At 32.9% G+C, this 13962-nt stretch overlaps 1 protein-coding gene across 1 annotated transcript; it reads left to right on the top strand.

Annotated features, from left to right (window-relative positions):
• Nucleotides 1–577: 577 nt before the first annotated feature.
• Nucleotides 578–11924, top strand: wda (will decrease acetylation). Its single transcript, XM_088275189.1, has 12 exons — nt 578–763; nt 872–1029; nt 2032–2421; nt 2921–3065; nt 4124–4190; nt 4275–4413; nt 4869–5057; nt 5990–6151; nt 7413–7560; nt 8565–8733; nt 9218–9455; nt 10587–11924. Exons 1-12 carry the CDS (start codon nt 695–697, stop codon nt 10699–10701), a joined length of 1989 nt encoding a protein of 662 aa, XP_088131315.1. The 5' UTR covers nt 578–694; the 3' UTR covers nt 10702–11924.
• Nucleotides 11925–13962: the final 2038 nt, after the last annotated feature.

Genomic DNA, 13962 nt, shown 5'->3' with positions numbered 1-13962 from the left:
GACAAAATAAAGACTTCACGCATACGTGGAAGTCTGGGTGTAACAGATATCAATAGAAAGGTAAAGGAAAGGCAGTCGAGATAGTACGGGAACAAAGAACGCAGAGAATCTCATTATATTGTGCACCACGCATTCGCCATGAATCTTTTTTGAAAGACATTTAGAGGAAGACAAAAAAATCATGGATGCTACAAAAAGATTACATGATTTGAAGGCATGGCCTAGGCGACGTTGTTAATTATAGAATAATCTTTTACCTGAGTACGAAAAGAGCTGACTCCAATAGTCTACAAAGACGATACGCTGGGATGGAGCCAGGAAGAAGTTTTGACTTTATTTAGGAAGGAAGTATTATGAAAAAATGTTACTGATTTGGCGGTAGTTGAACGGCTTTACGCTGGACGTGGTCGGCTGTGATGGTGAATCTGGATCCTTGAAGTTGTTTCGGATAGTCAGTTGCGTAGTCAGCATGGAGATAGCAGGGTTTCAAGGTACCTGTTTAATTTTGACATAAACAATATTTTTAACGAACGAAGTACTTACCTGTGAAAAACGAGAAACGTCATTCGTTCGGTTTGAAAAGTGAAACGTCTGTGGTTTGTAGCAAGCCAAAAATACAAATAGAAATGGTGGTCCATGAATTTTTCTAAAGTCGTTTGATAAAGTTTGGTGATTTTTAAATATCAGACTTAAAATGAAAAAGTCAAGGAATGAGGCCATCAAAGCAGCAGTTATATCTTATTTAGAGCGTCGCAATTATACTGTAAGTCGATAAATTTATTTAAAAAATAACCTAAAATTTTGTTGACGTTTTAATATTTCATCGTTATATTACGCTATATTATCAATCCGTTCGTTAATTATATTGCAGGAACGGGATCTATCTGCTGATGCTGCAGCTTCACTATGTTACAGTGCAGAACAGATGGCAGTTTCGGCAATAATTGATGGAGAATCGGGTCGCGCCAATTCTATTTTGTTTTCCTCCATCAACAACGACCCGACGCAATGCGACCAACAATTCACCAAGTGAGTTTTTTCTTTGCTCTGTATACCTCTTGAATGATTGCGAAAGTGCTGTTAATAAAATGCTAGTGATTAAATCTGTAAACGTGATGTTATAAATTTGTAATGGCAAGTGTTTCCACTCAAGTTTCCGTGTATTCAAGATAAATTCAAGATTTTTCATGGCCCATACAAAGTTACTCAAAATCTTAATCAAAAGCCTACATTGTCATTGATATTATTTATTATATCAGACACTGGATTATTCACCCTACGGATGAGATGTCAATTTCAAAGGTGTCTCAACTTGATATGAAACATGTATCATTCTTCCTTTTTTTATGAAAGAAGATGGAAGTCTGAGCATCCCAGGGCTTACAACCTTATGACAAATTTCAAGAATTTATGCGAAATGGATGTTCAATAATGGGCAGAATGGTGAAAGTTACACAAGTGTATGAAGTTTTCGCTTAAGCCAGCCAAATGCCAGGTCGTAACCCCTGGGATGCTCAGACTTCCGTCTTCTTTCATAAAAAAAGGGAAGAACGATTCATGTTTCAAATCAAGTATCTCCTTTGAAATTAATATTTTATTTTATTTATTGTTTTCGAATTCACTTTGTTAGGTAAGACATGAATAAAAATACTCGCTTTTTACCACTTGAGATTTTTAACGACTATTTTCGGGAGCTACAGATGCTTCTGAAACTAGTCATTAAAAAAATATATAATACTCAAGTTAGATTTAAATTTTGTACTGACATTTCTCGGTGGAACTGCATTTTATAGAATAAAATAACAACTATGTAATTTTTTCCACATGAATTTTATTTCAATGATCAGTCTGATAATGTCGGTTATGACGAAACCCGGTTGCTGGTCAAATAAAATGAATGTGGAAAAAATTATAAACTTGTTATTTTATTCTATAACACTCAAGTGATAAAAAATAAGTGTTTTTATTTTTAAATTAATATTTTCATTTAAATATCTGCGGTTTAATGATTATGACAATTATTATTTTAAGATTGGTAACATATATCAAAAGTGTCGAGCCTGAGAGTGTTCAGAATGAGCTCTCTGGGATTCTGTGCCCTCTCCTGTGCCACATGTACCTGGAGATGCTCCGCGGGGGGCACAGAAACCCTGCGCAGATGTTCCTGAAGCGCCACTCCACAAGCTTGCCTCAGAGGGACTTCGGCTCCTCGATGTGTTACAACCATCAGACCAGTGACGGGAACCTGCCCTCCGCCCTCTATCGGCCAAACAGTCTGGAGCAGCTGTTTCACTGCCTGCAGAATGGGACAATAGACAATGATATTCCGGAAAAGGATTTTGTCTACCAAATCTTAGACGATCTGGGATCCGTCTTCACACTTCAAGATATTGAATCCAGACCTACGATTGCGGCTTTTAGGTATTGTATATAACCTCTGCTCCTTTATTAATTAACCGTTTAAGTGCTAAGGTTTTTTCTTATTTGTACGCTAAAATTGCTGAATAGTTTTTTTGCGGCGACACACCTTCTAGCTTGACTGCTAAAATACACTGGTGTCATCGTGGGTATATTAACGGGCACATAAAAAAAACGATAAATAAATAAATAATATATCTCATGTTTAGAAAGAAGTTAGTTATAAATGCTATAATAACCTTAAATACTACAATTGAAACCAATACCCGAACACACCAAGACATTAAACAATATTTACTTTATGTCCTTAATGTGTTTTTTTTCCCGAGCGTTTTTGAAATTATTGGGATTGTAAGTCATAGAAATATTTTAGTAACTTACCTAAGCAGGGATGATATGTTTGCTTTCGTATTGAATTTAATTTGTGTTATTTATTATAATTTTGTACTTTGTTGTTATATAAGTGTTCAATTATTAATATTAAATTCACGAATGCTTTCAGATCTTGTAAATATGAGCTGCAATTGACCTTAGAAGCAATCAGCTGCCTGAGACAATATTTGGCCCGTCACAGTCACGTGATACTAATACAAGTTATTCAGACTTGGTTTCATTTCGATATCATGAACAAGGAGCCATTGGAAGAGGTAAAGTTGTTCATATTCACAAATGTAAACCCACACTAAACTTTAGCCCTCTCAACCATTTAATCCTCGTATGTAGTATGAAAAATCTCCACCTTCAAACCCTTATCCCCACCCGATGGTGCATAGGGCACTGCATCATTTAAACGCAGTGTTATCATGATTGTTAACACATGAAGGGAAAGTGATCAGCCCTCCGCTTCAGGTACCAGTCCAGGGTAATATTGAATAAATATAGTGAAAAATTCACTTATATTTTTTAATAAAAAAAATCAATGAAAAATATAGCAGTTAAAAGTACCCTCAAATCGATCAAATAATACAGGATAAAACTAAGTGCATCACTAATAAGTAGATGGTTTTCTCCAAACTTTTTTTTTAACAACTTTGAAATATATTATTATTAATTTTGTGCAAAAAGTATTTTATTTGGCTAAAATAAAAGTAATTAAGTCTCTTCAAAATTTATCAGAATATAAAGTCCCAAAATTTGTACCGTTGAATACATTTAAGCCACATTATGATGGCTTTCTGAAATTCTGAAGAAAAAAAAGTATTTTACTTCTTTTACCCATGGAAATTCCACTCTAGATATTTTTTAAACTTGTTATTCATAAATTGTGTTGGAGAGGGTTGACTTTTGACATTCATCCATAGAGAATCCACAGAGATTCTTTGTAATTTATTTTATCATCTTTTAATATATCTAATTATACTTCAATCCCTTCTGCAGCCAGGCTTTTTTTTTACTAATGTATGTAGTGCGGGATCTGTTTTGTCTCTATCATTTGGTATTGTCTTTTCTGATTCCCATCAGCTGTTCATTGTCAGTTTTTAGTCACACATCAAAGTGACAAAAATCAGTATGTATCTGTCATATGACAATTGTTTATCATGGCGCTTCAAGGTGAAGTAACCATTCTGTAATGTACTCAGGTTAGATATTTTCCTCAAATCCATAATCTCCAGTTAGCAATTCTGAAAATACCGGTTGGTCAGTCATATGCATTTGAGAAGTCCTTTGTGTGTACGTATTAGTCATCACATGTTTGATTTTTCAGAATGAAAATATGGAAGAAGAGGAGGATGATTTTTTAAATGAATGTCCAAATAATACGGAAAGCACGGGTGAGTTTAAAGCTAAAATAACATTTTATTTTGAACAAATTCTTGATAAAGAGGATGGTATATTATTTTTATATAACTTTTCAGAGGATATCAAGATGTGTAATGGTCACGCAGATTTCTTTGAAGATGAGAAAGAGCTAAGGGAACTTCAGGACGCCATTCGTTCTGTCAGAGAACTTATTCCACCAATTAAATTGTATAAAATTTCTACCTCCGATACCAGGCAAGTCTTTTTTTAATTTAAATTAATGAAGAGTGTATCAATAGCATATATTTGTCCTTGAATGACAAACTGAACTAAGGATATCATGGTAGATTATACTCACACTGACCCATTGATCACTCTTTCAAGTTAAAAAAAAAACTCTTAAGTGAGCATAATTATTCATATTCATCTTGCTCTCTTTCAGCTCTAAGCTTTTATAAAGCGTTATATTTTTGTTGATGCTCTGACTTCCATCTTCTTTCATATAAAAGGGAAGAATGATACACGTTTCATATCAAGTTGAGACACCTTTGAAATTATAGTTTTATCTTTGCATTGGTAAACATAGTAAAATTAATTACCATGAACCTTAATCGCATTGTTCTAATCTGGCAGCAAATTTGAATCTCTCCGGAAACACGAAATTCCCTTGTTTTGGGATGAATTTAAATTAATCTTCTCTTTTTTTCCAGTTTAACATGTGCGACTATCGATTCGGAATCCAAAAAATTAATAGCCGGATTTAGCAATTCAGAAATTAGAATATGGGGTATTCGAGGCAACCGGACACCAAGCCAAAGCGAAGTCAATGCAAATATTTCTAAAGTTGAATTGGCATGTTACGTTACACCTGACGAAACTCCAAATGGTGATATCTTTTTGTGAGTATATTCCTCAAGTATTTATTTTTTATCTATTACCATAGACTCGTAATTTACTAGAATGGCTTTACCTAGGAAGCGACTGAACCTGAATGTTTAAAAAAGTACAAAAACACTTTTTTTTTTAAACATGAAAATGCACAAATCAATAATGTATAATTTCAGTAATAGATTATGAAGTCTAATAAAGAACAATACAATATAATTGATAATTGTTTTGTTTTTTTACAAGAACTGTCAACTGTGTCCTGTATTTAATTTATGTCGTATAATAAAGGCTAATGCTGTCATTTAATTACACAATGCTTGTGAAGTAATGAAAATACTAAGAATGTATGAGACAACAATGCTATTGAAAATGACAGCACCTGTCAAGAAGAACGCTGTCCGCCATGAGTAATATTTAGTATTGTGTGAGTTGCTATCGTGTTCAACAAATGGCGCTACTGTTGCCCTAAATAACTGTTTTTTAGAGACATTTTCTACCTGTGAATAACTTTAACATACAGTTGAGACCTTAACGAAGAGATTGGTATATAATATTCACATAAAAACATTAAATAATTCCTTCTTTTCTGACTTTGAAATGAGGCCAGCGCAGAAGGAAGAAATACCTTTCCTGTCCTTAAGCATCAATTGACCAAACGGGTAGAAATACCTTTCCCGTCCTCAGTGTGTTAAGAGATTTGAAATTTTGAATAAACTAACATGTACATTTTTATTTATATAGAGATATATTGATTAAACGAAACGAAAAAAATCCTTTTATAATAGCATGGTTTAAATAGATCATTAATTATTGTATTTTCAGTGATCCTTCGATCCTATTTGTCTGCGCAGCCACAGCGGCTCAGTTCAAGCTGTAAAACGAAACTAAAGAAATCCTTTTATAATAGCATGGTTAAAATAAATCATTAATTATTGGTTTTCAGTGATCCTTCGATAGGTATTTGTCTGCGCGGCCACAGCGGCTCAGTTCAAGCTGTAAAACTTTTGGAAGCTGCTGAGAAATCTGGAATTCTCGTGTCGGCTTCACAAGACACCACCATTAGGGCCTGGAGAATGTCAGACTACAGTTGTGCCTCCATCTATAGGTGAATATACTATACTTCCTTTTCTCTTTATCCCATTCTTGTCTCATGTCTCTTCTTATATATAGACTTTTCTTATGCACACGTGTGAAGAACTGTAATTGGTACTCATGATTTTTTTTTTGTATTCTGATTTATCATATATTGTAACTGTTGTTTTTCCTTCCAATAAAATAAAATAAAAAAAATAAAATATCTATAAATGAAAGGTAAATTTTCCGCCTTCGTGGTGTAATGGTGAGCGTGTTTAGCTACCGTACTGGAGGTCCCAGGTTCGAATCCCAGGGGGGGTGAAAATAAATATTACTGATTTTACACTGTAATATTTATTTAATATTACCCTGGACTGGTTCCTGAAGCGCAAGAGTGATGTAATGATTAAGATAACACTGCGTGAATTCGATGCAGTGCTCTATGCACTATTGGGTACAGATAAGGGTTACAAGTAAGTAAGTAAAGTAAATTTTATCTTCTTATAGACTAAAAATATGCCAGGACTTTTTAGCCTCTTTTGGAATTACCTAATGTCCGAGTGACTCTGAAATCTAGCTATGGCTTATGCAACACCGCTTATCATGTTCCTACTTAGGCTACAACTTTATAAGTTTTTTAACGTATTCCTAAGTGAGTGGGTTTACTGTTTATGATAAAAGTTACTATGTATAATTTCATGTAATTCTTGGGTCAAAAATTCTGGCCAAAAAACACTTACAATTTCATTTCATACTACATAACAAACTTGTGAATTCATATTTATTTTCAAATATTCATGAATTATATCAAAAGATTATTTATTTTGTAAACAAATTTTAAAATTTACATATTTTGTATATTAAAAGCATTGTGGCATACCACAATCCTTATCAATTACCATAGTAATAAAACACTCTCCTTATCATTCATCTTTCACTTTGTCTAATACAAATTTCATAAACACTTATTTGTGACTACCGGCTTCGGAATAATCAATAATGGTTTTACACAAAGTAAATGATGAATGATAAGGAGAGTGTTTTAATATATTTACAATTTATTATATAAATAGGCTATGTAATAAAGAAATGTTGGATTTTTCTTAAAATTTTGACCCGGAACCTAACCTAACCTAACCTTATATTGTTCGTTATATTTGTGTTCATTTTACGCTGTTTTTTTTTTTACCCCAGTGTCTCTCAGAACGTAACCATGGCTTAAACGACAGTTACCTGTATATTTATATGTTTAAAAAAAATTAGGACTTGATTACACATTACATCTGTTTCAGAGGTCACAATTACCCTGTATGGTGTTTGGATATAGCCAAGCATGGTGTCTATATGGCTTCAGGATCATATGATAGAACAGCCAAACTTTGGAGCCTCGACAGGACTTTCCCACTCAGAATATTTGCTGGTCACAACCTAGATGTAAATGTAAGTATCACAATTTGTATTACTAAAATGTTTTTATATTTATATAGATGACTGTTGTGAACCCATATGTACTGTGTCATGAGATGTGAATGTGTGAGTAGTGTGGTTGTAGATCATGGCTAGAATGGTGAATATTGCACATGTCGCTCACTCCTTACAAGAACGTCATAAATCAAAAAAATCTGTTTTTCAGGAGAACGTTTTTAAAGTTTAAAAATATAATACAATGTATTAAAAATAAATATCAAGCCACTTTTTTAACTTTTTACTGTGCATCAGATCTTTTTAGGTAAAACCTGAAGGTTTTTTCTCTATTTGAAAAATATTAAGTATATTAAAAAAAAATTAAACAATACCTTTTCTTCAAAATGCAAAAACAACACTTTCTGCCCTGTAGCAGGTAAATATTAAGTTAAAAATATGCCTCTTTTGCTGGGATATAGTACATCTTCTGGGCATTCCGAAAACATGCACAACTGAAAATTTATAATTTTTGATTTATGACGTTCTTGAAAGGTGTGAGCGATGTGTAATCACTTAACCAGCCGATAAGAGGTTATCACTCCTGTAAATACCTAAACTTCCATATTCTCCTTCATCCATATATATTTTTTTAGATAGGAGTTGCATTTACTATTCACCTTGTTTTTTATGAACAAGATTTATAGATCATCAAATGGATTTTTGTTATTTCTAACAACAACAAAAAAGCTGTTTTGTTTTAATCTGTGTTGAGAATAGGAGGAATAATCTAGTGTGGTCCAATCAGGAACTTCTCTGCATTTGCTCATTGCTGGGAGGAAACCATGTGAAACTCCTTCCTTATTGAGATGCCAAAATGTGTCAAAATTTTTATTTTCAGGATGATATTACACATGCATACTGTAAAATCGAATAACCGCTGCTTGATATAGCTTTCAAACAAAGAAAAATAATATATTGATCTATAGCAGTATTATTGTTTCAAAAAAATTGCAATAGAGTTCATTCACTCCTTTTTATAGGCCATCAGTTTCCACCCAAATGGTAATTACGTAGCCACTGGAAGTGCAGATAAGACAGTCAGGCTGTGGTGCGTTTCTACTGGACAACAAGTTCGACTGTTCCCCGGTCATCGTGGCTCCGTGCATTGTCTGGCCTTCAGTCCCGATGGAAAGCTGATTGCCAGTGCAGGTTATTCCATAATTTATCTCATGTAACGCCATAATATGTAGAATTTAAAGAATCCTATATGATATATTTCTTCTAACCCTTATCCGCACCCAATGGGGCATAGTGCACTGCATCATATAAACGCGGTATTATATTGATCATTACTTACATGAAGGCAAAGTGATCACTCCTGCGCTTCAGGGACCAGTCCAGGGTAATATTGAATAAATATTACAGTGTAAAATCACTAATCATTAGCATTTACTGAAGAATTTCTAATAAAAATTGTCAAGTGGCAACTGGCGACTTCAGATTGGTTGTTTATCGTATGCGATGCAAACAAATCAAAATACGCGAACAGTGCTTGGGTTGGCGCTTTACGACGCATGCCCCGTCCGCGAACTCTGCTCGTTCAAAGGCATCAAGTGGTTAACTGCCTACATTTGAAATATAATTTGATTGTTTTATTTTGAAACTTATTTTCACTTTTTTTCTCACCACATAGGAGAAGATAAGCGCATCAAAATTTGGGACATAGCGAGTGGAAATTGCATGCACGACTTCAAGGGTCACCAAAGCAACGTGACCGATTTGGAGTGGTCTGTTCCTGATGCAGACATGCCCCAGAATCCTGGCAAGGGATTTGAAGTCAACGGAGTCAAAGGCTTAACGGAATTCGGTACTCTGGCTTCTACCAGCATGGATGCCACCGTCAAACTGTGGGATTGTCAATTCAAACATAAGTAAGTCAGCCTGTATTCTGTTTTAAATAATAATTATAAATATTATTATAGTCATATACCATATGCTCAATAAAAAAGCTTCTTTGTCTCACCAATAGATGTCACTAGTGAAAATTCTAGTGATTCTTGTACAATATTTCAAAATTGGATCATATTTACTCGTAAAGAACAAGAATTTGAGTATTGTCAATCATGGGTAGAATTGATGAATGTTACACATGTGTAAAGTGATCACTTAAACCAGCCTATGATAGTCGTAAGCCCCATAAATGCCCAGACTTCCATATTCTTCTTCATCTTTGTTGAGTTTTCAAAAAATAATACCACATGGTGTACCCCTGTTTCCACACATTAACCACTTAACAGTTGAATTTTGGCAAGAAAATTTGCCAGTGAAAGAAATCGTCACCAAAAAGTTGAAACAAAACTGCCTAAACACCGCTCGGGTTATTCAATTAAAACAAATACATAAATATATTTGGTTTAAGCCAGGGGTTCCCAAAGTAAACCCCTGGTTTAGGCAAATCAATACCAAGAAGTCAGAATACGATTTTCCCGAGTAGCACTCGGGCTCATCAAAACAACTCCTTGCCTGGGTCACACTTGGGCTGAACTGGGATAACTGGGCCAAACTATTTTCTTAGGAAATCACTTATTGTGCTGGTTTGTAGTCCCGTGGTTAGTGTCGCGGACTCTTAAATCAGAGTTTCTCGGTTCGAACCCACTCTACCACAATTTGATACCTATTTCTAATAATGAGCTGCTTAGGCTCACAGAAATAGTATGAAATTAAAATATTTTTGTAAATTATTTTGTCCGCCTCCATAGTGTAATGGTCAGCACGCTTGGCTACCGTTCTGGAGGTCCTGGGTTCGATTCCCAAGGGGGGTAAAATAAATTTAAGTGATTTTTTCACTGTAATATTTATTCAATATTACCCAGGACTGTTACCTGAAGCGGAGGGCTGATCACCTTTCCTTCATGTGTAAACGATCAACATAACACTGCGTTTATATGACGCAGTGCCCTATGCACTATTGGGGTGCGGATAAGGGTTTTATTATTATTATTATTTATTATTATAAAAACACAAATATTTCTCTTTTTTTAATTATAATTTTTTGGGTTTAGGAGCAGCTCCAGTCATGAACCATCGCCCGTAACCTTCAATTCCAAATGCTCACATCTTGTCATGTCGAGGATACAGCCGGATTGGATAGTGGCCGTTGGTGCAGTGATAAGTTAAAACGAGTAATTAAGAACAATCATAATATTTAATCTTCGAACATATTTGTTTACGATAATAATAATAACAGGTTGTAATATTTATGTTTGTCCCACTTTCATGTATATGTATTCACAAATTCTGTTAACACATTGTTGTCGGGTGGTTTTTTCATCAACCCTGACCCTAGTTATGACAGTCTGCCGCCCGACCCTCAGTATAATAATCACAAGTAACCGCAAACCCGATACCGATCTGTAGGATGTTTTTTGGCGTCTCTCGCGCTCCACCCAAAGTTATCAAATAGAACTTATAAGCGTCTCCCGCTCTCTACCAACAGTATGTAAAAGGCGCTTTTAAGCATTTCCTGCAAACAATGTATTAACATTTGGCCTCGTTACAAAAACTCCATACAAAAAAGATATTTATTAGGTCGGTCCTTCACCCTGTGATTCCTGCCTTCATCCGGTCAAAATCATCATATTCTTTTGTGAATTACCGTCGCTTTAGATCCGTGTGTCATAAACCAATAGTGAAAACAGATTTTAAACGGATGAGGGTAGGATACAGCAGATGAGGAAGGTATAATCTGTTTTTTTAATAAAAAATATATTTTTATCTCAAATTTTAACAGAATTTGTGAATATCAATGTTAGAATATCAGTGTTTTAAAAATGTAACTTCAAAAAAAATCTGATTCAAGTACTTTTGACATAAGTGGAAATCAATTAACTACAACAATTAGAAAAATACGAATTTTCAAGACTGTACCAGTAAAAATCTCAAACAAGCTGCAAATAAATGGTGAGCGACCATAAAACCAACACTTTTATACACATATGTACCCATATAAATTATTAAACCTTTTTTAATTACTACAGAGTAAATAATTAAAGCGACGGGACAAATATACTATGTTGCAACCCTATATTTGTGATATAAATATATGAGTATGTAGTTGAGTCTTATGTTATAAAGATTTTAAATATATTTAACCCTAAAGTTCAATATGTAATAAGTGTATGATAATAAATCTGCCTCTGTGTTCCAGAGGTTCCAGGGTTCAAACCCATAACGGGGTTTTGAGGCAAAAATATTGTTATAAATACAGGCCTAATTGAATCATCAGATCATTTACAAAATATGAAATGTACATTTATAAATAGGTACTTGAAATTTGTTTTAATCGTATTGTCTATGAAATAAAATATTTTTGTATAAATTTTCCAATTCTTGATCTGTTTTTATTTACGTTGTTTATTTAATATTGTCTAAATTTCCAAATACATTATGACATTATAAATATGTAAATACATAAATTAAGTACATATTTAATTGGTTCCTGAATTGTATCTGAGATTTAAAATGTACTTTTTTCCTTTTTGAATTTGCTAATTTGTAATTCAAATACTTGTTCAACTTTTGATCCTATCAATTTCAAATTAACAAGCCTTTACTGTATACTCTCTGCATTGGGATCATATTCTTCCAAATGCATAAAGCCTTCGTTTTTATGCTTGTGAAAGTAACAATGGCTAATAACATTTTTGGAATATACTAAAGTTGAGGACCGTTTGTAATTCGATAAGATTTAAAAAATAAATTATTTTTATAATAAATATAAAATTGTAAATACATACATATAACATTAAATAAATTTAAAAAATCTATGGATGTAAATCAGCAAATTGAATAGTAAAATATTCGTAAACAAAATGAAGATATTTCAAATGTAATGATTTTGAAATACTCATGCATTACTGATAATGATTATTTGTATAGAATTGTGTACAATATTAACTTAATTCTTTTCCTAGATATAATTGCGTTCAAATAAAACCATTCCTATATTATAAACTGTTTTTACCAATAACTGTTTGATGAAGGATATTAATGAGACATAAAAAAATGTACATATCGCTCACTCCTTTCAAGAACGTCATAAATCAAAAATCGTCAAATTTCAGCTGCGCATGTTTTCGTAATGCCCAGAAAATGTACTATATCCCAGCAAAAGCGGCATATTTTTAACTTAATATTTACCCGATACATGGCAGGAAGTGTTGTTTTTGCATTTTGAAGAAAAGGTATTGTTTAATTATTTTTTTAAATATACTAAATATTTTTCAAATGGAGAAAAAACCTTCAGGTTTCACCTAAAAATATCTGTTGCATAGTAAAAATTTCAAGAAATGGATTGATATTTATTTTTAATACATTGTATTATATTTTAAAACTTTAAAAACGTTCTCCTGAAAAATCATTTTTTGATTTATGACGTTCTTGAAAGGAGTGAGCGATATGTAAATTAGTAATGTGGGATCTTCCATAATTAATACCCTAACAATTTAAAAGATCAGTTTTATATATGTATTTATTTTTTTATTGAAAATACTCTTATCAGACATTTTAATCGGTTTAAAGGAACGAAACAACCAACTATAAATGAATTCACTACTTATTGTGTTGGAAAATTATTGAATGTTAATCATATAAAACACGTAATGCGTTTACTAAAGGCTAATTAATAACTTCATAAATTTGTTTAGCAGTAGGGCTAATTTTTTTTAATGACAATCCTTTTTAAACTGGCAACACAATGTATAATTGTTTTAAATATTAGTTTTAGGCTAGGTGTCAATGTTATTTACCGGTTTAAAGCATAATTCTTCCCACTTTTTCACTTCAAATATATCACAATATTGCCAACCACTTTTTCTTTATGGTTATGAATTATTTTCAGCATTATTATAAGAAAAAAATCTATGAGATTCAAGAAAAAATATTTAACAGTTCTTAACTAAAGTTGGTATTGCTAGTAACAGATTTATTTTGAGAAAAAATAGTTAAAAAGGAGGATCTTGCATCCTAGGTTGGGTTTTAAAATGCATGTTTGGATGTTTGTAACCTACATTGTTTCAATTAAAGATATTTGTAATAACTTTCTCGGAAGTTTATTTATCTAAAGATAACATTTTTTTATATGTCTGCTATCGCATACCTGTCGATGGCACATTATTTCTGTTATCTTGGTGGACTTACAATATTATGATTTTAAGTCACCAACACCAACTGGCTGAATACCATTTCATTAAAATCATTTCGTTGAATTACAATACACTTGTTTATTTCTTATATAAAAGAATGTGAAAACATTTGTAAATATGTATATTTATTTGATGAAGACTCAAAGGCGGAGTATCTTAGCGATGTGAAATTTTCCCAGATTGATCAGGCGTGGATTTCTAGGTAACTTACATAAATAGCCTGCTTATAAGGTTA

This window comes from Brachycentrus maculatus, unplaced genomic scaffold, assembly GCF_059751285.1.
Source record: "Brachycentrus maculatus isolate JH-2025_06_01 unplaced genomic scaffold, ASM5975128v1 h1tg000814l, whole genome shotgun sequence".
In the NCBI taxonomy this organism is placed as follows: domain Eukaryota; kingdom Metazoa; phylum Arthropoda; class Insecta; order Trichoptera; family Brachycentridae; genus Brachycentrus; species Brachycentrus maculatus.
The sequence above is the reverse complement of the archived record's forward strand: the minus strand, read 5'-3'. Positions and strand labels throughout refer to the sequence as shown.